This window comes from Syngnathus leptorhynchus, chromosome 17 (assembly GCF_054491065.1).
Source record: "Syngnathus leptorhynchus isolate UIUO chromosome 17, UIUO_Slep, whole genome shotgun sequence".
Lineage (NCBI taxonomy): Eukaryota > Metazoa > Chordata > Actinopteri > Syngnathiformes > Syngnathidae > Syngnathus > Syngnathus leptorhynchus.
The window spans coordinates 3,778,033-3,801,343 of record NC_141211.1 but is presented as its reverse complement, the minus strand read 5'-3'; the positions used below and the strand labels follow the sequence as shown (position 1 = coordinate 3,801,343).

The window sequence follows — 23,311 nt, the reverse complement described above, 5'->3', positions numbered from 1 at the left end:
GGCTAGTCTCTGCATTAACGAGACCCTTTGTTTCCTGCCTGAGATTACTGCATGACCCCCCCCCCCCTCACCACTCCCAAACCCCCCCCCCCCACTCTTTGTGTGCATGTGTGTGTGTGTGTACATGTGTGTAGGGCACGTTAACCTGTGCACCCAAAGGTCAAGTTGTGATGGTTCTTTGCATGGTGCACTCATGTGAACTTTTGGTCAAACAATAGATGTCTGCTTTTACTTTTCACTTTTGTACGTTTATTTTATTCATATTATATATTATGTTTTAGACATTAGCTGTCATACGATCGTAAAAAGAAATTCACCACGTAACAATAGCGCCGCGAAATGTTCGTTTACGTTCAATTAAAAATATCAATAATTCTATATTTCACAAGGCTCCCTTTAACTGAACCCCCCCCCAAATTTATGCGTGGATCCTTCAACACCATCGTATTTTCCAAAATGTTTCTTCTTGTGTTTGTTTGTTGTTTTCCGCCCCAGAGCCCCGCGCAGATCCGCAATCGCAACTCATAAATGTTTGATAAGGCTCTAACGACGACGAGGTGAAGAGACCGAATCAATCGCATCGTCAACACAAACATGCCCGCTGAGGCTCCGCGGAGCCTCGTTAGCAACTCCTAAAACAGCAACTTTAGCATACGTGTACACCATATGGACAAATATATTGGGATACTTTGACAAAAGTGAAAAATGTATTCCCGATGTTTGCAAACCACTTCCTGGTTCATGGAGACGGGGATCGTAGCATTTTCTATTCCGAATAGGTGGAGGTGAAGGAATTTCTGCTATATACATTACATTTGCACTTTTAAATGTGCAATTTGTGCTGGTTGCATGTGTTGTGCTTGTTGTCTGCGTGATGCCTTCAAGGACATGTTTGCACCGGCGAGTGGGCAATAAAACAGAACACAAGTGGTTCCAGTTAAGAGCTGTTTGCCTTGGATGTGGCTTAACCCCAATGAGAGGACATGATTTCATTACTTTGCCTTAATGTTGTGCCTGCATGTTGCTTTCGAAAAGCACGGCACACTATATCACGTAATCTTTTTTTTTTTTTTAAATGTACCGGAATGTGTAAACCCGCTGTGATTCATCCCAAAAAGTTTTTTTTTAAATGAATGCAACCATCCTTCTTCCAAGAGATGACAAATTTCAGATATCACCACCAATTTGATCAATGAATTCAAGTTTGTCTCTTCACACACATACATTTTAACAAAACATTTGGAATGTTTGACAATTTAACAGTTTTAGTACCTTAGCTTACTAGTACCTAGCTATCTTTAGTAGCTAGCTATTTACTTAGCTAGTAACTAGCTAGCTTTCGTAGCTAGCTATTTACTAGCACCTCTCTGTTCATTGCCAACGAAAGCATCCATTTTCTTTTCTTTTTTTCAACATTTTTTTAAAAATAAATGCCCTACTTCCAAATACCATATCTTAGGTATTACGTTGACATGCGTGCAGGATATCGTGAACTATGCTAACTTCAAATAAAAATGGCCGACTACCGCCCCGTTTGTTCTTTGTTGATTCACATGCATCCTGTCATGCTGAACAGCCGTGCTGGATTTCGTAAGAATAAGACCGGCTGCTATTATTTTCAAACACTCCAGGGGGCGTATTGTTGGAAAAAAAGTGTGCACGAGGGTCTCGGCAGACAGAAACATCTGTCTATATTTAATCAAGGCGAATAAACAAGGAGTTTAAACAAGTCATTCATAATTTAGATTTGCATACATTGCAAGTGCGCCTTTTAATCTTTGTATTAATATGCGCCGACGATATTGTATAAATATGCAGCTTTATGCAAATGGACCCTTGCTCGTCTTTCTGTTTGTATTTAATTTTGCTGCACAGCTGAAGATCATCGCTCGGCCTACGATTAAGTGTCGCGTATGAATATTTCTCAATTAATAGCAAGCGCATTAAAAATGCATCGGCACAGGGAGCAACAAAAAATGGGAAGGAACGACTTTGCAACTTTCCACTGTTGTGTGTGTTTTTCCATCTCCTTTCCCTCCTCGACATCGAGTCAGGCGGCATACAAAATGGGGGCCAGATTCATGTCGGGTGCGCCACGCCCTCTTGTTTGGCACGCAACATCCCGCATGGCGTCCTCCTGCCCGGCGCTTCTAAATGAACACTTTTTTGGGGCCAAAAAGGAGCACACTGGCGGCACGCTTTGGCAAAGCAAGAATCCGCTTTATAGTCAAGCTGGCAAAGGGTGACTAGAAAAACCTAGGAACCCATCATTTCCTATTTTATTGAATGCAGCGTAAGCGTAGTGGAAGTATAGTGGTGGGTAATTGTCTTGTTTGGTTGTTATGTACTTAGATTTTACTATACAGATTAATATGTGACATTTGCTATTTTATTGAAGGCAGCTTAAAGGGAATGGTTAGCACCCGTGGTTTTAATTTCCTATTTAATTGAAAGCAACGTCTGGGTGGTGGAAGCAACAATGGTTTTTTGTTGTTGTTTTGTTTGAGCATTTGACAAGGCATTGAACTACATATGCAAATGGGACATTTACTATTTTCATGAAGAGGGTCGGCCTGCGAATAGCGAAAAATCACTATAAATGCTTTTTTTTCTGTTATACCGCAATAATTATTGAAAAACAATGGAATAAAGTAAGCTGCCAATTTCAATGAAAGATGCTATTAAACAAAATAGTTGGGATTTACCCCATTTCATGAATGCAGCATATGCTGGCGGGCTGGCCGTAGCCCTCAATATTTGATGGTGTGAATACGGCCCTGGTAGTCATGAATTATGCTCGAGGACGGGATGGTGATGTCTCTTTAAGAAGTTCTGTAGAAACAATCTCACTCTCTCTCACACACACACACACACACACACACACACACACACACACACACACACACACACACACACACACACACACACACACACACACACACACACACACACACACACACACGAGTCATCGGATCTGCCAATCACCCCGGCGGCGCCCTTTGATGTCGGGGGTCCTCGTCTTGTCCTGCTCACTCTTGCAGGAGAACATCAGTCCTCCAGGCGGCCGCGGGACGCCACGGAACAACTTTCCCCTCTTATTCTTCCGGACTCTTTAAGAGGACAACGCCGAACATTTGACGTCTCTTTTCCGACTTTTTCTTGGTTTTGACTTTATTGGACGCACTTCGAAAAGTGTCCCCGGACGTCGACATGCCTCAGCATGGGGGGGACGACCTGGGAGCCACCGACGAGATGATTGCCTTCAAAGACGAAGGTGAGCAAGAGGAGAAGGTCCACCAGGAGTGCGCCTTCACCGAACAGGACCTGGCAGACCTCAAGTCGTCGCTAGTCAACGAGTCCGAGATACACCAGCACAGCCCGGGCGGCGGCCCCGGTGGCGGCAGCGGCGCCTCCTCGGTAGGGTGCTTTTTTTTACTCCCTTATTAATTTTTTTACTTTGTTTTCACACTTTATTCCATTTCTTCAACTCGAAGCGATGTGGGGTATGAATCCGTCCACTCCCGACTCACTTTAAAACACTTTTAATCATCCTACTTTTTCACTCTCGCACCCTCCAGGCGGTGAGACGGGGGCAGCCGGCCGAGCAGCAGAGGGGCTTCCCGGACAAACACAGGGAGCAGCTCGACGCCGGTAAGGAGACCCCCTTAAAGTTTTGTATTTTATGTTTATTGAGAGTATTCATTTGTTTATCAGGGTGATAGAAATGAATTTTTCATCGAGAGCGTGTCTAAGTATTTTGGTCACGGGGGCACGTGCTGCTCGGCGGCGGCGACTTCAAAGACTTCCAGGTGGCCACTGTAAAAAATGTCGATCGTTTGCTACTTTATTTTTGTTTTTTAAAGCGTTAATGGCGTCCGTTCAGGATGAAATACTGTTGATTGTGTCCATTTCCTACATCTAATTAAAAAAACATCCCAATCGTTAAAGCTACACGTTGAGTCTCGAATTTGAGAGGTTTTAATTTGTTTACATATTGATGGAGTCGGATTCTGCCCTTTTAAAACTAAAATTATGGATAAATATCATCTTCTTGAAATATGATTGGAAATCCCCTTAATTTACATTATTTTTGGGCCTTTTATACAGTTTGCCCATTAACTACAACAGGCATTTTTTCCCCCCAGGCTGGCTATTCAATGAGTCCCAATGCGCACATGGATTAAATTTGAGATTTTTGAAGGTGTTTCCACGACTAAGGGTTGTTGATTTTCGATATTATTGGGCATTTATTAAAATGTAACGATTCAATGTATTAGAATGACTGCAGAAAAGAATCTCAATTTGAATTAAATTTGAGACTTTTTATGTTGTTTAGATATTGAGGAAGTTGAGTTTTGCCTTTTTCAAAAGTTGTCTACCTGATAAAAACAGGCAGATTTTGGGCCCAAATGTACTTTTTAGTGACTTACGCAGTTAGAAAATGTAGAACAATGACTTAAAGATTTAAATTAACATCTAGACTTGACAAAGAGGAGGAGGAGGAGGAAGAGGCCAGGCGATGCATGTAACACGTCAAAGGATCTAACATGCCGTAACTAACAACACTTGTAAACACTCGTTTTGCATTTGGGAGCATTGCGTCTTTAAGGATTTACACGTGCAGGTTAAAAGTAACAAAATGTGTCAAATCACACAAAATGACCAAACTAAATGGCAAGGAATGCTTAATGACATGTTTGTTGACTTATGTAATGTCACTGCACTGTTGTTGTTTTGTCCTTTTATTTTAACCTTAAAACTTGCTTAACATGGAACAGTAGGAATACAGATCCAGTTGGGGTATATTTGCTGTTTCAGGTATGCAGCATAGGTCACACCATCACATGGCATGTTATTATTATTATTTTTTTTTTTTTAAAGGGTCAAACTGTGTTGACATTCGCGGGCATTAGTAGTAGACGTTAGCAGCTGTTGCTGTTCCCCTCAAGTCCTGCAGGTGTCAGGAGTGGCAGTTGCCAACTGTCAACACAAATAAAGATTTGCGAGGAAGATTCAAAACAATGCTAACAACAAATAACTTCATTTTCGGTGTGGGGAACTAGTTACTGAGAGAACAACTAGTCGTCCTGCCCCGACTTGAAACACATGACACTAACGTTAGTGTCGGTGTCCGCTTGCTGCGACATGTTTTATATCATTTAGCGTTACTAAAAGTGCAGGAATGGAAAAGTGGAAGTCGCTCTATTAGTGCCTTTTGGTAGACATTTTCAACAGTTAGAGAGAAAAAAAAAAGTCCAAATTGGGTCACGACTGACTTTCGTTTCCGCTAACTTGCTGTTTGTTTGTCCCGCAGCGTCCAAGCAGCAAGATGGCGGCGTGTACAAAACGTCTGGGTACCCCGGGTACCCCTTCCTTATGCTGCCCGACCCCTACCTACCCAATGGCTCCGTGTCGCCAACGGTAAGTCAGCCTTGAGAAAATAAAGTTCTATGTTCCTTAATTTCTCAGTAATTTAGCATTTATTATACTATTTTTAATTCCCATTTGACTTAATTCCTCAGTTAAAATGAATTGATTTGACTTTTTTTCCCCACATTTTCAATGTTGTAATGTTTTTTGTATTTTCCCAAACTTATTAGTAAATAATACCTGAAATTGAGAAATGTAAATACTTCTCTAGTACATTATTATTATAGTAAATAATGCATTTATTTTATTTTTTATTTACATTTTTGCAATTTTTTTTATTTTTATTTTTTATAAATAGCAAATGCATGAATCCTAAAGACAAAAGCCGGACCGTGTTAAATAATCAGATACAAATTTGCAGACAGGCAATTTCCCCCCCCCAAAAAAATGCAAATTACACATATCTCAAAACATGATTTTTTATTCTTTTTTTGTCGAGGTTAGCGGGAACATAAAAGCAAGAAGCGCTCATGAATCACGGGTACTCACAATGTCACATTTTAAGATCAAGATGTGCCCACTTGCTAATTGTGACAAGATTGTTTGATAGTACGTGTGTGTGTTTGCGTGCACTTGATCGTGTATGTCATCGCGAGGAAGTCTGCCGCCGCTAATCGCTAACAAGCGTGTTCTTTGATCTTGTTTGTTTGTGACTTCGGCTGAGGTCACACGTGAGGTTTTTGGGCCAATGTTGTTGTTTACAAAGGCGACAGAGGCGGCGATCTCTGAGTTGACCAAACCAGAGCGCGATTGATTTTGCGTGATATGCAATCCCCGAGTGACAGCGACACTGGAAACCTGAGAAAGTCATTTGAACTTTAGTTTTTGTTATGGCAGGTGGGCAGAACATGGCGTTGAAATTTGACCAAATCCCCTTGAAATGTTTTGGCGGTAAAATTCAGCCCCCCAAAGTCATTTTCACTTAGCAATTTGTCATTTAGTGGGCATGTCTATCATGAGTTGACCCACAAAAAAGCCCCCAGAAACCATGCCTCAAAGTACACAGGAAGTTAGCCATTTTGGTTAGAAGCAACCATCTCATGGTTTTCGTCCGATTGCTATTCAATATTTTTTTTTTGCCGAAGTGAGTTGTAGTCAGAAAACATTTTATCCTTGGCACCAAAAAGGACCACTCCTGGTGTTTTTACACATTGACTTCAAAATCCTACCTTTTACAACGATAACGCCCGAGAGGTAAACACACGTGCATCGTAGATAAGCAAAATGAAGTCACAAACGTGCGTCGGTGCGGCTTTGAAGTGGCGGCTGGCCGAGGCTTCCGACTATCTCCAAGAAGAGGAGGGCAAAAAACAGTCGAAGAGTTATCAAAAGACGGGGTGAAAAAAAAGCCTTCATTAAGATGGCCTCTGGGTGTTTATACCTGTAATTTTTATTTTCCGGAAGAAGGGCAGGGCAAACAGGTGTTGGCGTGTTTTGCGAGGAAGTGGTGCTTATTTTTTTTTTATTTTCATACAAAGTGACATAATGATGATGATTAAACAGCATCAATAAAATGTTAGGATCCGGTTTGTTTGTTTGTTAGCAACTGGATGACACAAACTTAGCAGGAAAATAAAACAAGTCTACATTATAAGATCAAATATGCAGCGCTAATTGTAATAATTAAACTATAATACTTTTCAAAATATTTAATATAATCATTGTACATAAACAAGCCTAAAAATAATCCTGTTTATTTTTTTACAGTATTATTTACCCTGCCATAGTTTTATGAATTTATTGACTAAAGTACAAAAGAAAAAAAAAAGATTTTTTTGCGATCTATTTTGATCGATCATCTGGCCTCCACACCCAAATCATCCTCCTCACTCGGGTGTGTACCATTAAAATAGTCTTGTTTAAAAATAGTCCATCCCAGATGAAACTCCAACCTCCACTTCTTCCTCTCCTTCATCCAAACGTTCATCGTCGTCGTTGTCATCCTCGCCTCTCTCCGCCCACGTGACCGTCGCAGACCAGCCGGAGCCTCGGCGGCCGCATGAAGCGCGCCGCCACACATGGCTGCGATCACACATGGGCCACCCGCCGTCCGCTTTCATCTACCGCCACGGTCATTCTTCTCCGTGACACACTAACATACATTTGTTGCATCCAGGGAATGGGAGAAAAAAAAAAAAAAGATGCTACTGTATGCTAAGTGTGTCTTATATTGACATAATTTGAATGATTTATGGTTTAGCGCGCATCGTCTGACCAAGAACTGGCCCGGAATGCAATTTTTTTGGGGCGTCGATAAATTTAAACATACGTTTACCTAAAACTAAGACGCGTTGATTGTGATGATTTTTCTTATTTGCGTGTTGCAGTCAGCGGTAAGCAATTTTAGGGCGGATGAAAAACTGGAGCAACTGTGACGGTGAGGCGTGTTCAAGTGCAGGTGGCATGCATGCTAACATTCTGTGGGGCAAACATGAGATGAAAAGAAAGAAGTAACTAAGTGGAAAACAAATAAGAAAATATGGTGTAAAGAGAGCGGGAAGAAGAAGACGCCAGAGTACAGTGAGGGTCACTCGGATGGGAGTCGGAAGTAAACAATGAGAGCGCTAGCAGCTAACCGCAGCGTGCTACAACAAAAACCACAGCTTGTGTCGAAAGTTGCTCCTTGACACCTTTACAATACCTTTAACCATTTCACCGCTGCAAATACTGTGATTTCCTTTATGACATTGTTCCTCAAAAGTTAATTTTGGTCGCAAAACTTCCTAACAAATTTGTGTTAATAATTGTTGAAAAAAAGAGGGATTCAGCATACATTTATTTTGGATAAATTGAAACTTTTTGTTTTGACTGCTTCTTGGCAGCCAGGGTCCTCTGAGGAGCAGCTCGCTGTGTAGTTTGTTGTGGTTCACCACGGAAAATACAAGCATCACCTGAACTACACACACATACACAAACATGCAAACTAGCTACTCGCGTACCGCAAATGGAAAATTTTCACTTGCTGAGCTACAGGGGAAAATTTAACTGTAAAACAAAATGGCATCTTTTACAGTTGCTATGAATTGTCAAGTTGTGTAATCTTCATTCAAACTCCTGTTGAGCTGCTTGGCCAATGATCCTATTTCAAAGGAAACAGAGGTGATGTTAAATTGCCACTTCATTTAAAAAAAAAAGTAAAATAAGATACACAATAAATGAAGCAATGATATAACTTTTGCGTATTTAAACATAGTGCGGGTCAAATTGATTGCTACGTAACAGATGGTCAAAATCGCTCCTGCTTCTTAAGTGATATCGTTGGCTTCGCAAAGGCGGCAAAGAAAGAAAGAATGAATGAAAGTAAGAAAGAAAGAAGGACGTTTTGGGTTTGGCTTTGTTGCACCGCCGAGACCTTGTAGGGTTTTTCTGGTTGGCCACCGTGTTTGTTTTTTTGGACTAGCGCTAAGTGGACGTACGCGGCCGAGGCTAACACACACACACACACACACACACATGGATGCAGATTGGTAGCTCGTATGTGTAAATATGCAATGCGCTTCGTCTGTCTCTGATTATTCCCATATCGGCTGCCGGTGACGGTTAGTCACTGGGCCCGGGTGGTAACAATTACGGCTCGGTGACGACGCAAAGCCCGCCGGCTGAAAAGGCGATGCGCGTGTTTATTTGTGTGCACTAATACCGCATATTTACATTACAAATCAGCAGCACACAATTTCTGTAGCCGCAGACGCAAACAGCAGATGTTTCTACAAATAGACAGATGGACGTGTGGACGCCGGTGATGGAAGAAATTAATAACAAGTACACTTAGAGTGTGTATAAATTGTCCAAGCCCATCTTTCCACCTTATCAATCTTTCCACCCATCCAATACAACAAACTAAGCAACGTTTCTACTCTAGCTACCTTTCCGTCGGCCATCAACCACACAAACCTTTCCCCACTAAATCCGACTCGTGTTATCTACCCATCCAATCTACCAACCGGCCCTCTCTACTTCCTATATCTGCCACTTGTCTATCCATCAGAATTCTAATCGACCATCTATCCATAATTAAAAGTCACTTCAGTGAAGTTTCTGATATTTTTTTTTTTTACCTGAAGTTCTCATTCTGGCCCCCCTGAACAGTGCCAGCTATAAAAATCTGTACTTAAAGGTCCGCAAAAGGTCTCGCAGCAGAGCCTACCACTTCTATTTCGGGAAGATAATTACACACTGAAGTTGCCGCTGCATCATTATTACAGATGATCGATAGCAGAACCGAAGCTGCTACCACACCGGGCTTGGACACAAACCCTCAAATGTGCAAGGCCATGCTATCAGACAGCAACAATCAAGTAAATAAGATGTCTGCGCTTGTCAGATGGTACATTCCTCCAGAGACTAAAATAAAACAAATGTCTTATAAACACACCAATGTGCACGGACGGTACAAATATATAAATACACACAGCGGCCAGTGTTGACAGATGACCTCTTCGACGTGCGGCGTTGCGGTCGGACACACGACGGCGAACCCTCGCAAAGGATTTGGACCGAGTCCACTCGCGGTCTGCTGGATGGTAGCGCCCTCCTTTCACCCCCCTTTGTCGCCGCGCTTGGATTAGTCCGATGGAGCCGTGCCACACCGAAAACTTCGCCCTCTAGCTAAAACATTGGATTCAAGTGTACTTTTTGGGGGGTTTATAAGCAGATGGGAGGAGGTTTTTAGTACACTTGCGGTCCAGTTCTGGGACGCCGCTTTATGGAAAAACACGAGGCCAGCAGGTTACTCACGGCTTTTAATGAGAATACATCCATTCTTAGCTTTAATGTTCATTTGAAATATGCAATCGTAGGCAACTTTCACTCAAATGTTTCCTGAATGACATTCCCTCTTTACAACTGTTGTTACTACCGATTGTGCGGTTTCGAGAGGACCCGAGGTGTCCGTTTTGATGCCTGATGACAAACGGGAAGCTATATCGTTGCGAAAATGTCCTAAATATATCTATAGTCATAATTAACGGAAACGTGACAATTCTTGGGTTAGCAAAGTGTTAAAAGAGACGGGATAATAAACTTTAGCGTCAACAGACTACTCGTGTTATACACTTGAGTAACAGGTGTCATACAGATGCCTGATAACTACTATAAAGATGTTTTCCTGCTAACAAAAACGTGTTACTGTCTAGAAAACATCTTGAGTCCTCATTGGCCAAAATGCGCAAGAGCCTAAAACTCCAGGCTTTTTTTTTTCCCCCCCTTTTGAGACTAAGGAGATAAAAGCGTTCAGGCGCAAACATCAGATCAATAGACGCATCAATGGCAAAAGCATTTCCCTGAGATTAAAGAGAAACTCCATGAGAGAGGCAAGAAGGTTCTGCGCTAATAAAGAAGAAGAGCTCGCCATTGGAAAAGGGCTTTAATTGATGTGAGGGATAAAAAGGCGGACATGTTTTTTTTTTTCACTACAAGTTAGCATCTCGAGTCCATTTGTGTGTGTAGCCCTTGTGCAAACGAGTATCGTGTAAGGGGAGTTGTGATTTTCAGGCGTCAATCTGAAGTCACAATGAGATAAAACATTGTTGTAGTTCATAATTTATTTTGCAAATCTTACATCTATCTGTACGTTGGACGGAGCTTGCTAGCGCTAATCCATGACTGTAGCTTTAAAAGGGTGAACCGCGAAAAGAGGGCCTAGACTGGATCGGATCTCGATGAACACAACTAGAAAATGAATTCTAGAACCGATTCCGAACTGAAAGCCGTTTGCACCTCCCGCACCAGATGTTGGGCCCGTAACTGAAGACCATCTAAATCCTGCGTGCTATCCCTTCGGAACAACTTGTCATAAACTCGCTGCCAACATTCAAACAGCGCAGCATCCATGGAGGGGTGGGGGGGTGCAGTTTGGAATACATTCGAGCTTTCAAAAATATTCGACCGCAGGACGAGGCCGAGTGCCGAGCCGGCCTGCGCGGTTGCGGGCTTTTGGTTTTGCGCTCGCTGTCTGAAGCCACATCAGAGCCTTCGGGCCTGTGTAATAGGATCTGGACGGGCTGAGGAAATCCACCACCCCACCCCCCCGCCTTCTCCCTCCCGCCTCGGATGCGAGGAAGGCCCTCGGTTACAAACAATTCACAATCCGGAGGCGCGGGGACTCGGGAGCTAATTGTTTTTGCCAATCTCGTGTCTGCACTCTAATCCCGTTTCAGCTCCTCTCACCGTCTGCTCGATACAAGACATATTTGATCTGTAATTCAAGCCAGCCCAACTACAGCGAAGGGATTTTTTTGCAAGTTTGACGGCTAAATTCCCAAATCCTAAATTAAAGTCATATTTTGGTACAGCTGCGAGCAAACGGTATTCATTGGAAGAGGGGCGTCAAATCACCCTTGAGGCTACACGCCAAAACCACTTGCGGCAACTTTGAAACACCGACGAGAGGCAATGGGACTAGATGTTTTTGCAGGTGTTTGGAGTCACTCGAATTTTTGAAATTCTAATTGCGGTTACGGGTCTTCAATATGAGTATCAGCTCAGTCATCTCGATCATGAGACTGCAATTGCAGTCTGGGGATATTTAAAAAAAAAAAAAAATCCCTCCTTAAAAGGTTATTTTCATTGAAATTTCCCATCCATCCATTTGACCTGAACGCGACATTTCAATCCATTGCATTCACTTTTTTTTGGTTGCAAAGCAGCTGACAGACAAAAATCTTTAATAATCTTACTGTGGCTATGTGAATTCTGCACTAAAGTCATCTGTGGGGGATCTGTTGTGCCCATTTTGTGGTGTTTCGATGTGACAGTCTCAAGAAGAGAAAACAGTTTTTGGGGGGTGTGGGCTATATCTGGGGTGGGGTTGGTTTTGGGGGTCTGCGGTGAGGAGGGGTGTTGCTTTTTTTAAAACACGGCTGCACTGTTACGGCACTCCTGCTTTTGATGTCAAGCAAGGCTCTCATTTGGAGAAGGCAATGACTTCCAGATTTGGAAGGGGGTGGGTGGCTGAGGGTAAATAAAGCAAGAAAAAAAAAGAAATCCTGGTCCGACCCTCATCCCTATCTCAGCCTACTTGTAACAAACACCCCTGAAAATCCCAAATTTGCTTTCCGCACCTCCGTTTCACTTTCAAAACAAAATAGAAAACGCGTTACAGGAAGTGGGCCGAATAAGACATTTCCTGTTTGCCGACGATATCAAAGATTAATGACTTCAAAGGAGCAATTACTTGATCATTAATTGGTTTGTGTCAGTAAAATGCATACGTGTGTTTGTGTTACACGTGTGTGTGTGTGCGTGTACTTGAAAGGCCTCTTTGAGTCATGTTGGTATTGTCGCGAGTGTTTTATGTGCACTCCTCCGCTCTCAGTGTGACACTTAATGTCAGCTCGTATTGCACTTGTTTGGATTGATGCGACACACGCATGCTAAAATACATGCTAAAGAGCGCACACACACGTACACGCGCACACACACACGCAACTAATGTATTCTTTAGTTGTTTCTTTTTTTTTTTTATTCCATTAAAAGCGGAAATTAAAACACTCGTCTCTTTGGTCCTCCACTGGCCCGAGTGTCTTTAATCTCACCTTTTAGAAAAGATGAAACATTCAAAGAAAGTGGCTGCCCCCCACCGTTTTGTTGCCTGAATATATATATATTAAAAAAAAAAAATATATATATATATATCATAAAATTGCCTTACAGAATTAAAAATAAAGGGCTTCAATTCAGATTAAAGGTTTGGTCACAATTGTGGAAGGATCTGCAATTTATATTAATATGCAAAAGACGGTCACAACTGCTCAGTAAGATGCAGTAATATTTGTCGCTTTTGCCTGTGACTATTCTTTACGTATTGATGTTTTATGTGGAACCACCCACTGTTGAAAAGACAATAACATCACAACATTGATGGTCGTTTCGTTAGCCCGTCATTGGTATTTTGCAATATGTTAGCATTAAGCTAGCAGGCTTTGGTAAGGTAACATTATGTGGTTTGTTTGAAAACACACCATGTAATTCACTAGGTTTTATGTTCAATGTTACAGTAAACTTCAACTGGGAGTGGAAACAAACAAACTTTTTTTGTTTTTGTTTTTAAATATCTTTAATGTGTAGTTTGCTGCCATCGTCTCGAGTCTTGCAACAACAACAACAAAATCATCTGAGCGATTGGTCACTCGCAAGTCCAGCCACCAAAAATATTGTGATTGAGCAACTTGCTCGGTTTTCCTCTTCTTTATTTATTTATTTCCTCTCCACAGAAACTTTTCACTTGGTTGAAAGTTATAAAATGAGACTTGCGAATGAATGACTTGAGTCACTCCCGCCTTTGCTAGTCAACACAGACCTAGACGTTTAGATTTTGTCACTTGTGACGATGAATATAGTACATCGTGTCTGTTCTGTGCGTTTCGTACGAGTGCACACTTGTTTTAGCTAACCTAAGTGTATGTACATTGTGTATGTCGTGTGTGTATGTGAGGTGAGGAGTGGGGATTTCTCCTCACTTAACTACAGAGCGGTCCGATAATGACGGGGTTGGGGCGAGCGCCTCCCCCCGAGCGCGCTCGGAAAAAGCGGAAGGCGCTCTGGAAGCCACTTCAAGGGCGGCTAATTACGGCGAGGAAACGCGCACGCACAGGCGGGACGTTCCCCCCCCCCCCCTCTCTCCTTTGGCGAAACGAGCTCAGCACGTGAAAGAGAAGCCGCAGTGACAGATGTGCGCTAAAGTTAACGCGCCAGCACGCTTTTAGTAGATTTCGTGGCGACGTAACAACACAAATCGGGAATTTGGATTTGTGTTAGCGCCGCCCTATCGCCGAACGTTTGTTGGCATTGTCTTTTTGTTTTTCATCGCAATTAGCTGCTATTAAGATGACTTATGATTGTTCTTCTTGTGTCGTTCCAGTCCAACAAGGTGTCTGTGGTGCAACAGTCCCACGGCATGCACCCGCTCTCATCGCTGCTGCCTTACGGCAACGAGCACTTCGGCAGCAGCCCGCCGCACATGCCAACCGACATGAGTCAGAAGACGGGTACCAATACACACACACACACAAAGTCACATCAAGTGTTTGATCCATGAATGTTTACCAGGTAGTCCACTTCCTTGACTCCTCCAGTCTCTCAGTACTAACCCGCCGATGCCACTCAGTGACACTTAAAGCTTTTTGGACTTTTTGTGTGGACCGCCCACCTTGCATACTCACAAGATGAGCTTTATATCTTTAAAAGGTGCATGTGGGACATAAAACGAACACACCTCGGGCAATCGGGCGCCTTGTGTGTCTGGAATCCCCCTTTTTTTCCCATACAAACCCACTTTTACTAAAGAAACAGACACACCTTGTCTATGACTCCAGCATAGTGACTCAGCTCTTAATGACAGACTGAGACACCTGTACACACACACACGCACAGAAACACACAGCGCTAACACCTGGATGAAAACGTCTGACCTTTCTCACACCGTCTCACATAATTTTTTGACACTGTTTTTACTCGGAATCAACACACGCCAGGTTACCTCACCGCACATATCAGTTGCCACCTCGTCCTGGCGTGCTGTTACATCATCATTGATGTCATCCCTGTTGTCATTGAAAGAAGAATTTGTGTTTATTTTTTGTGTGAATGATGAGTAGAGGTGCAAAGATGAGGATGAGGGCATGGTCAGACGGACAGACCTAAGAAAATGTCGGCGGAGACGACTGACTCAGCCGCCATCCCCGTTTTATTGTGTCTTCGTCATTATTGGGGTCCCAATAGCCCCCCCCCCCCCCCCCCCCCCACCACCACCACCACCACCACCAACCCCCCACCCGGAGGCAAGGTCTAAATTACAGTCATCTGCAGGCATTCCTGCGCGGCAAACATTGCTTAGCAAACACGGCGGGGCCTGGCTAAATGCTAGCTGCTGTCTGTTGACAAATGACTTCCTTTGAAGGGCTGCGCTGACACCCAACACTATTTACTGTGTGAACAAGAAGAAGAAAATGGTCGGCACAGCCCGAGCTGTGAATATTTTTCCTCATTACTCATCTGTTTTCTGAGTTGTGACATTCGCAAGCTGTGCCCTTTGGCACTGTGATGTCATTTTTACTGGCAGGAGAGAGCAAAATGGCCGCCTCCTGAGATGGGTGACTTTTGTTGCTTAATTTGGATTCCACAAACCCAAGATTAATTCAAATACTGTGCCTGCAACACTCTCCAAAAAGAGATTTCCTTCCTCTGGGCTGATGCGCAAGAAGCTAAAAGTAGCGCCACCTATGGTTGTGTAGGGCAATAAGATCAATTGTGAGTCATACTATGAAATGTCTTCACGGAGTGTTTGTGAGTGCATTTTAAAGCTACAGTAGATGTAAACCTCTGTATAATCACACACAGTGTAATACGCACAGTGTGTGTGCTTAATATGAGGTTCCCATACTACTAATAGCACTGATTGCCCTAATGGGGCCACCGAAGCGACCTAATGATGTGCTTAAAAGACATAATTAAGTGCATACCGTATGTGGTTGTCCTAATTGTGTGTGTTTGTTGTGTACTTTTGTATGTATGTGCCTGTAGGCGTTCACAGGCACCAAGCCCAGGACCTTTCAGGATACTACCCTCTCCCTTCAGGCGGTGTCGGACAGATCACGCCCTCCATGGGCTGGTGAGTGTCATGTACACACACATTGCGACACACTACCTGTGAGTGACTCCACTGTGAACTTACGGTGACCTTATACAAAGTGGAGTAGCTCTTTTTTTTTACGCTGCTCTGGTTGTGACGCGAACTTGTCCTGCACTCTTTAGTAAGCATAGAAAAGCCAGTCATCCGCTGCATTAGCATACACGTGAAATACGCTAAAGTAGAGAAACAGAAAGATCTTTAATGAACCAAATATGGAGGTTTTTGTTTGATCTATAAAGGCAAGTCAATGCTAATTTGGTAGTTGTGATAAGAAAAAGTGTAATTAAATAGACTCATCAAAACGAGTCAGATGACACATTTAAATGTCACTTCGAAACTGAAGTTTTATCATACACAGCACTGAAACGAGTGTGGTGACACAGCGAGATGAAAAATTGGAGAACAAAAGGTTTTGAGAAAGAGAGGTTAGTCGTGTTTTGAGGTAAATTGAAAAATAATAATAATCAGTGCAAAGAAATTGTAATCTTTTTTTTTACTAGATAATTTAGTGTAGTATGTACCATTTTATTGATTTATTTATTTACTACATATTTTCAGATATATTTATTTACTAGCTTGTTTGTTTGATCATTTTCTTTATCTCATTTAGTAAATTCTGTCAAAGGTCAGTCCTCTGCCGATTTAGGAATTATTTACTATGATATAGTATTTCTAATCGGCAACTATTTTATCTTTGTCGAACAAGTAGTCATCGCTGAGGAATTATTGACGGCTAATCTGCCTTAATCCGGATGATCGTCTTGTTCTGGCGCCTTGTACGATGTTTTTGATTTGAGGAAAAGGATTGGTGGAAATGTCAAACATGTCCTATTGTGACAATTTGACGCTTGTGTACTCCCAAATGTTTGGCAGATTAGCCTGGATTAGCTTCTCGGTTTCAGCATATTGTTTTCTTTTGAACTGGAAGAACATATATTATCTTTTCTCGTTTGTTTTACAATTGATTCACGTATTTCATTGTATTTAGCATTTCATTGGCTTTATAAACAAGTTGGACTTTTCGTATAAACACATTATGATAAAGTTAGTCAGTCCAAAACCCAATTTTACACTTTTGTGACGCTTATGTAAATAAATGTTAGCTCAATTAAAACCCAAACTTAAACCTAAATTGTGAGTTCATCTCAAGCGGAATTTTTGCCTGTTGTCATGATCTTGATGGTGTGTGACGTTACGCGTGAGTGTATTCGTTGGAGGAAGGAAAAAAAAAAAGCTTTGTAAAGGGAGGCGGGGTCCGCTCCATATCAAAGGCTGTCGGGCCAGCACCCCAGCACACACCAGCCGAGCGTGCGTGCCTCACAGTGACACGCAGCTGTCAACGGTGACCCCCCTCGGATCTTCCCGCAGAGGCTCTCTATGCTTCACAGCTTCAAATTAGATTCTCCAGAAGATTCTTTCACACACGCGATTTGTTCCTTGGATACCTTTCTCTTATTGTTTAACTTCTAGCCAACACACCGAATGAAAACACAACAAAGAAATGACAATCCAGTTTGCATTTTGTGCAATCGAGGCTAAAGCTAAATAAATAACAAACACCCTCACGATTTGCTAATCAATTCTCAACTCATGCTTACCACAAAAAACGTTGAGTAAGTCCTCCTCGGCAGTAGTTGGCGCTATATTGCGGCAGTTTGACATATTGGCAAAACATCATCCCCCTCAAAAAGTTCACAAATATTGGTCATCGTGTCAAATAAAAATGTATAAATGAAAAGTACCAGAGGTATCAAAAATTATATTATAATATTGGTCTGAAAAAAAAAGTTTCATCAAACATCCTTTGAATATTCAAACTGATGTACGTTATTGCTTTTTTGGCAAATATCACATTTCCATGTCCTATTTTACAATTTTCCTGATTTACCAGATTCTTAGTATTTTATGTATTTGGGGTGTAAAGTCACAAAGTGGGTGTAAAGTGAAATAGGCAAGTGAAGCGCTTGTGTGTTGTGGTTGTGTTGTGCTGTGGTAGGCAGAAGCAGACGGCGTACCCCGCCGCTCTGTCAACGTGCGGCTTCCGACAGTCCTTCCCTTCCAACCTTCCCACCGCCTCGTCCTACTCCAGGTACTGCAGCAGGTAGCCACATCTGCTGCAAAGAAAAATCCCCCCCCCCCCCCCCCTCCAAAAAAAAAAATGTGCAAATGGCTGCTCGCCTGCTAACGTGTGCGCTTTGATAGTCATTTCATTTCGCTTTCACTCTTTAAAGACAGTCAAATGTGGCGCCAAAGTGCTTTATTTGTCGCAAGCGTCGCCTGTGTGCTGTTTTGTTTCAGACGAGCATGAGGTCAGATGACGAAATTAGGGAAAATGGGAAATCCCTTCTTTAATTAAATAAGTCCACTTCTGACACCCAAAGCAAAAGAGTAGCATAGATGAGGACGTCTCCCTCGTGGTTCTGTTGCTCATCAAATCAAATTCTAGTTGTTGTCATTTTTTATGAGTATTTCTTTTCTTATTAAAAGGCAAAATTCATTTGTATTCTGACCATTGTTTTCTAATTATTGTTCATTTGTCTGTATTGCTTTGTTTTTGTCGCTGCTTTTCTTTACTTAGGCTAGCATATTCCTTTCAAACGTTTTGGCTAGTAAAAGTGACCAAAATGAACGAGCGCTGCCATTTTTTTGGCAATGTGGTCCTTCATTGTTTGCTGTTTACCTCGTGTCACGCTTCTTGGCTCATCACCTCTTTGGCTTCCAATATTATGATCAATATGATTATGTTTGATTGGTTTTGTTGTTGTTGTTGTTTTTTTTGTGGTTAGGTTCTCTCACTCGCTGATGCTGGGCCCATCAGGCATGCACCCCACGGGAATCCCGCACCCCGCCATCGTGCCCCCTTCAGGCAAGCAGGAGCACGACCATTACGACAGAGGCATGTACGCGTAAGTAGCACGCTTCAATCCAATAGTGTGATGAACCGGCAGAGGTAATTCAATGTTACAACCATAGGAGGCGCTCTAAAGCACATAAAAAGACAACACTCAAGTCTGCATTTCCCTTCTCACCCATCAGGAAGCCGCACGTGGAGGCTAAGCGGGAGAAGGAACCCAAGAAGCCTGTCATCAAGAAGCCGCTCAACGCCTTCATGCTCTACATGAAGGAGATGAGGGCCAAAGTCATTGCGGAGTGTACGCTCAAGGAAAGCGCCGCCATCAACCAGATACTCGGACGAAGGGTAAACATATTTGCGTAGACATACGGCACAGTTTTTGTTGGATACTAATCTGTTTTCTATCATTTCAATCGGGAGCCATAAAGTCTTGGGTCTGCATTTGTGGTCATTATGGTGACGGTGATTGCCGTGTTTGACATGAGTCATTGTGTGTGTGTGTGTGTGTGTGTGTGTGCGTGCGCGTGTAGTGGCACGCACTGACACGTGAGGAGCAGGCCAAGTACTACGAGCTGGCACGCAAGGAGAGACAACTTCACATGCAGCTGTACCCCACCTGGTCTGCACGCGACAACTACGTAAGACCGCCAAACCCGTCTCAATCTTCATCATCCCCCTCGTATTCCTCACGCACACTTACACACACGCGCGCATGGTAGCACAGCACGTGTTGCGCTAAGTGTGCTGTTGACCTGTTGCAGGAGGCGGCAGGTGAAAAGAGTAAAGCCGATTGGGTAGGGATTCGTCTTGTCTGTGATGGGGGGGGCAGGGTCAATACGTCAGTGTGCATGAAAGGGATTGTGGGTAATATACCACGACGGCCGCACGGCGTTCCCTCCGCATGCTTCCTTCCTCGCGAGGGGCGGCGGCGGCTTGCATGTTGCTATGGTTACCAGCACACACTGTGACATCAGTCTATTGATTGTGCCAGTGTACCTAACAAAATAACCGGTGCGTGTCGATCTGTAAACGAGCGCAAGTCGCTACAAACGTGACAGATATTTAGCCTATTTTGAATGTTATTAATACATTGAATTATTTCTATTATCATCCAGTGAGTCACTTCAAATTTGTTCTCTTGCAGGGAAAGAAAAAGAGGAGAAAAAGGGAGAAGCAGCAAGATTCCAACACAGGTACAAATGCTAACAGGTTTGCAGTCATGTGAACAAAGAAAATTGAGCGAGAAGTTTAGCTATCAACTCGCTAGTGCAAGGTAAACACGACATTGCTATTACTACGCTAGAGATATAGCTACATTGAGATAATGCCACGCTAGTGCTTTATCTTAAACATCATATTTTTTAGCTCTGATTTCTCTAATCTCTAATATCGCTCAAAGCAGACACAAACAAAACAATATGATTGTGAGATGCTGTGCCTCTGTGTGAAATCTTTTGCGGCTTCGCTGCTGCCTTGACCTCTGTGTGACAGGTCAAATCGTTATCCGAGAGACTAACCTACTAACTCATTTTATTATGATATTGCTTGGCTAAAGGTTTGATCGAGCTTGTTTTCCCGTTCTGCGTGAAATGGCCTGACTAACTTGTGGGTGTTACTAACGTTTTTTTCCACGGCAGCCATTTTGATGCCTTTTCGTCTTCTTTATCTTTTTCTTCCTGTGCCGCTTTGCTGGTCTTGGTCGTTTCTCCGTTTTTTCATTGTCGTCGTTGCGGCTCAGAGCCCGGGTCCCCTAAGAAATGTCGAGCTCGCTTTGGGCTCAAGCAGCAGACAAATTGGTGCGGTCCCTGCAGGTGTGTAAAACCGTCACGACGTTCACCACCTGACCCACCACCCCGACCCCCCCCCCCCCCCCCCATGCTCATTCTCACCCTCCCTACTAAAATACAATACCTGTTAGCTTTGCACGTTAGCTTAACAAGGCCAATACTAACTTTCTTTCCACTTTTACTTGTACTCACGCCATGCTAACACCTCTAGCCTCTATGCTAAGATAGGAACTATGCAAATTCAGCTCAGAAAGTCGATGACTTGTCTTGATGGTAATTATTTTAAAGGAGATAAAATTAAACCGTCAATAAAAACATGATTCACTACATCTTTTTTTTCCATATACTATATCATATATTTTTTACTGAACCTTTTTTCTCCAGGTAGTGCAGATTCTCATTTGCTGGAGACAGTAAAACAAAGTTAAAAAACAAACAAAAAAAACACAAATAAAGGCAGACACAACAAACTGTTCGTAAAACTAAACATATACACATAAAAATTGGAAGGTTGTTGTTAACAAAAAAAAAAAAAACATAATTCGTCTAGTTTCTCCACATAGTGCGTGTTGTACATGTGCATTTTTTTTTGGTGTTGTATTTCTTTGGTTATTGACGTTGTGCCATCCGGGTTTATTCCCAGATAACTGTCTGTGACTGTCCTTAGGAGGAAGAAAAAGTGCGTTCGCTACATTCAAGGAGGAGGCTACGCGAGCCCAACTTGTTCACATTTAAGTGCCGTAGACTCCACGCCGCCACCCTCTCCCGCCACTCTCACCCGCGGACCCCCCTTGCAACAACTACATCAGCGTCCCTCTCGCCCCCCTTCTGCCACGGCCCTGGGCAAACGCAAGTTGTCGGCCACGTGACTCGCGTCGCTTGCTTTTCTGGGTGACTGGTAAAGAAAAAAAAAAAAAAATCTGTACAGCAGGGAGTTGTCCTGTCGAAAAAAAAATACATAAAAGGCCACACAAACACAAATCGCAAGCCTAGTAGCAAAATTGCCAAAGTTGTTTTTCAGTCTTTTCAGAAAACGAAAAAAAAACATTAAACAAACGAGTTCTGTTGCCTTTTGTCAACATTTGCGGATTAAAAGACCTCAATGACTGACAATCTAAAAATAATTGCAAGCACATAAACCTTTTGTATCTGTATTGCGATGAGTTGAAAATGACTCAGGCGAATTATGCGATTAGGCCAATGAAATATTCTTTTAAAACGAGACAGAAAACAGATTTTATTTTACGCATAGATGTAAAACTGAGTTTCGTTGTTCCCAGGTAATAATGATCATATAAAATATAATCAGCAAACTTTCTCTACCGTTTTTTTGTCTTGCTTCTGGTGGAATTAAACATTTTTTCATCAAATATCTTCATAAAATACACACCACCTCACAAAAATGTTTTTTTTTTGTATTTGAAAATATCTGTTGTATAATTCATAATAAATTAACTAAATGTATTTATTTTGTGTTTCAAATGAAAGGCAAATTTCACAATTTTTGTTTGTATTAGTATTCCAGCATGTTTAGTTTATCCATTTGGATAAAAAGATCAATCCCCCTTTTTAAGACTTTTAAAATCAATGTGTGGGATTATGGCGCCCCCTAGTGCTTTGGTATGCATTTTACAACGTTTTGTCGCAGAGGCGGATTGGCTATGAGTGAGGAACAGATGCCACGTTTTTTGCAAAGAAATAGTGTCTGTGTGAACTTTTGTAGCCATTCAGCTATTCTTCCATCTGATTGCATGTGATCAACTCTTTCAACTATTTTAGGCACTTCACTCACTTTCATGTCTCCTTTATCATTTCTAAGGTCAGAATGTTTTCTGGTGGCCAAACCTGAGAGGGATTGTTAATTTTTTCCAAATGCCTTTTTTTCCCTTTTTGTTTTGACTGAACTTTTTGTAAACAGCCTCTTAAGTCGACCAAATGGGTATTATCATATTACATGTTTTTTTAATAAGTGTCGGAAAGTCCATGTAGTTAAGTAACTAAGTTTATGTAAAAAAAAATAAAAAATTTTTTTAGTCATGTACCATAAGGCAATATTTTTACGTTTTTTTTATATTTGTTGTTGGTGCATTCACATGGCAAGTTCTCACTTCCCCGATGTTGTTTTTAAATGTCACACCGACAGACCCAAAAGGTCTTTTAAAAAAAAAAAAAAATAATAATCATTTTATCAATTTTTGTTCTATTGACGTATTAAAATTTGTTATACATACATCTTGCGCTCATGTCATTTGTGTGTGCCAACAAAATTTGAAGTCTGAATAAAAAAATACATTGACAGAGAATCCAGCTTGGTTGTATTGTATAATTTTTTTTTTAAATCCATCTCAGGGGGCAGCCATTTTGTCCTGTACTGCCACCTGCTGTCAAATGAATTTATCAACACGGGCTCAACTTGCGAATGTCATGTGACCAAATCCCAAAAAAACAGGTGAGCTTGACTTCACAGTTTCCAACGAAACCACTCAAATACGTTCGTATTATACAACTTTAATTTTAAACAGAGTGCTTATGACTATTACTGCCTAACTATGAATGTAATTTAACTTATTAAAAGGTAGAGTCTAAAAATGGTCCTCAAGTGCTGTTGTT

General features: G+C 42.1%; 1 protein-coding gene across 10 annotated transcripts; it reads left to right on the top strand.

The window, feature by feature from the left end:
- Positions 1 to 2,752: 2,752 nt before the first annotated feature.
- Positions 2,753 to 22,742, top strand: tcf7 (transcription factor 7). Of its 10 annotated transcripts, none has more exons than XM_085936319.1 (13): positions 2,759 to 3,417; positions 3,579 to 3,651; positions 5,315 to 5,421; positions 14,291 to 14,417; positions 15,952 to 16,039; positions 18,057 to 18,149; positions 18,847 to 18,966; positions 19,097 to 19,259; positions 19,445 to 19,552; positions 19,676 to 19,708; positions 20,059 to 20,107; positions 20,653 to 20,725; positions 21,369 to 22,742. In XM_085936319.1, the coding sequence occupies exons 1-13, from the start codon at positions 3,211 to 3,213 to the stop codon at positions 21,568 to 21,570; spliced, it is 1,443 nt and encodes a 480-aa protein (XP_085792445.1). In that variant the 5' UTR covers positions 2,759 to 3,210; the 3' UTR covers positions 21,571 to 22,742. The 10 variants fall into 10 exon arrangements, with proteins under 10 accessions (XP_085792439.1, XP_085792436.1, XP_085792435.1 ...); XM_085936318.1 differs by having other exon boundaries at positions 18,057 to 18,161; XM_085936313.1 differs by lacking the exon at positions 20,653 to 20,725 and having other exon boundaries at positions 2,753 to 3,417; positions 18,057 to 18,161; positions 21,345 to 21,520.
- Positions 22,743 to 23,311: the final 569 nt, after the last annotated feature.

Coding starts and splice junctions, on each gene's coding strand:
- tcf7 (XM_085936318.1), top strand. CDS start 3,211: ATGCCTCAGCATGGGGGGGACGACCTGGGAGCCACCGACGAGATGATT. Junction 19,260..19,444: donor ACCAGATACTCGGACGAAGG/GTAAACATATTT, acceptor GTGCGCGTGTAG/TGGCACGCACTGACACGTGA. Junction 19,553..19,675: donor GGTCTGCACGCGACAACTAC/GTAAGACCGCCA, acceptor GACCTGTTGCAG/GAGGCGGCAGGTGAAAAGAG.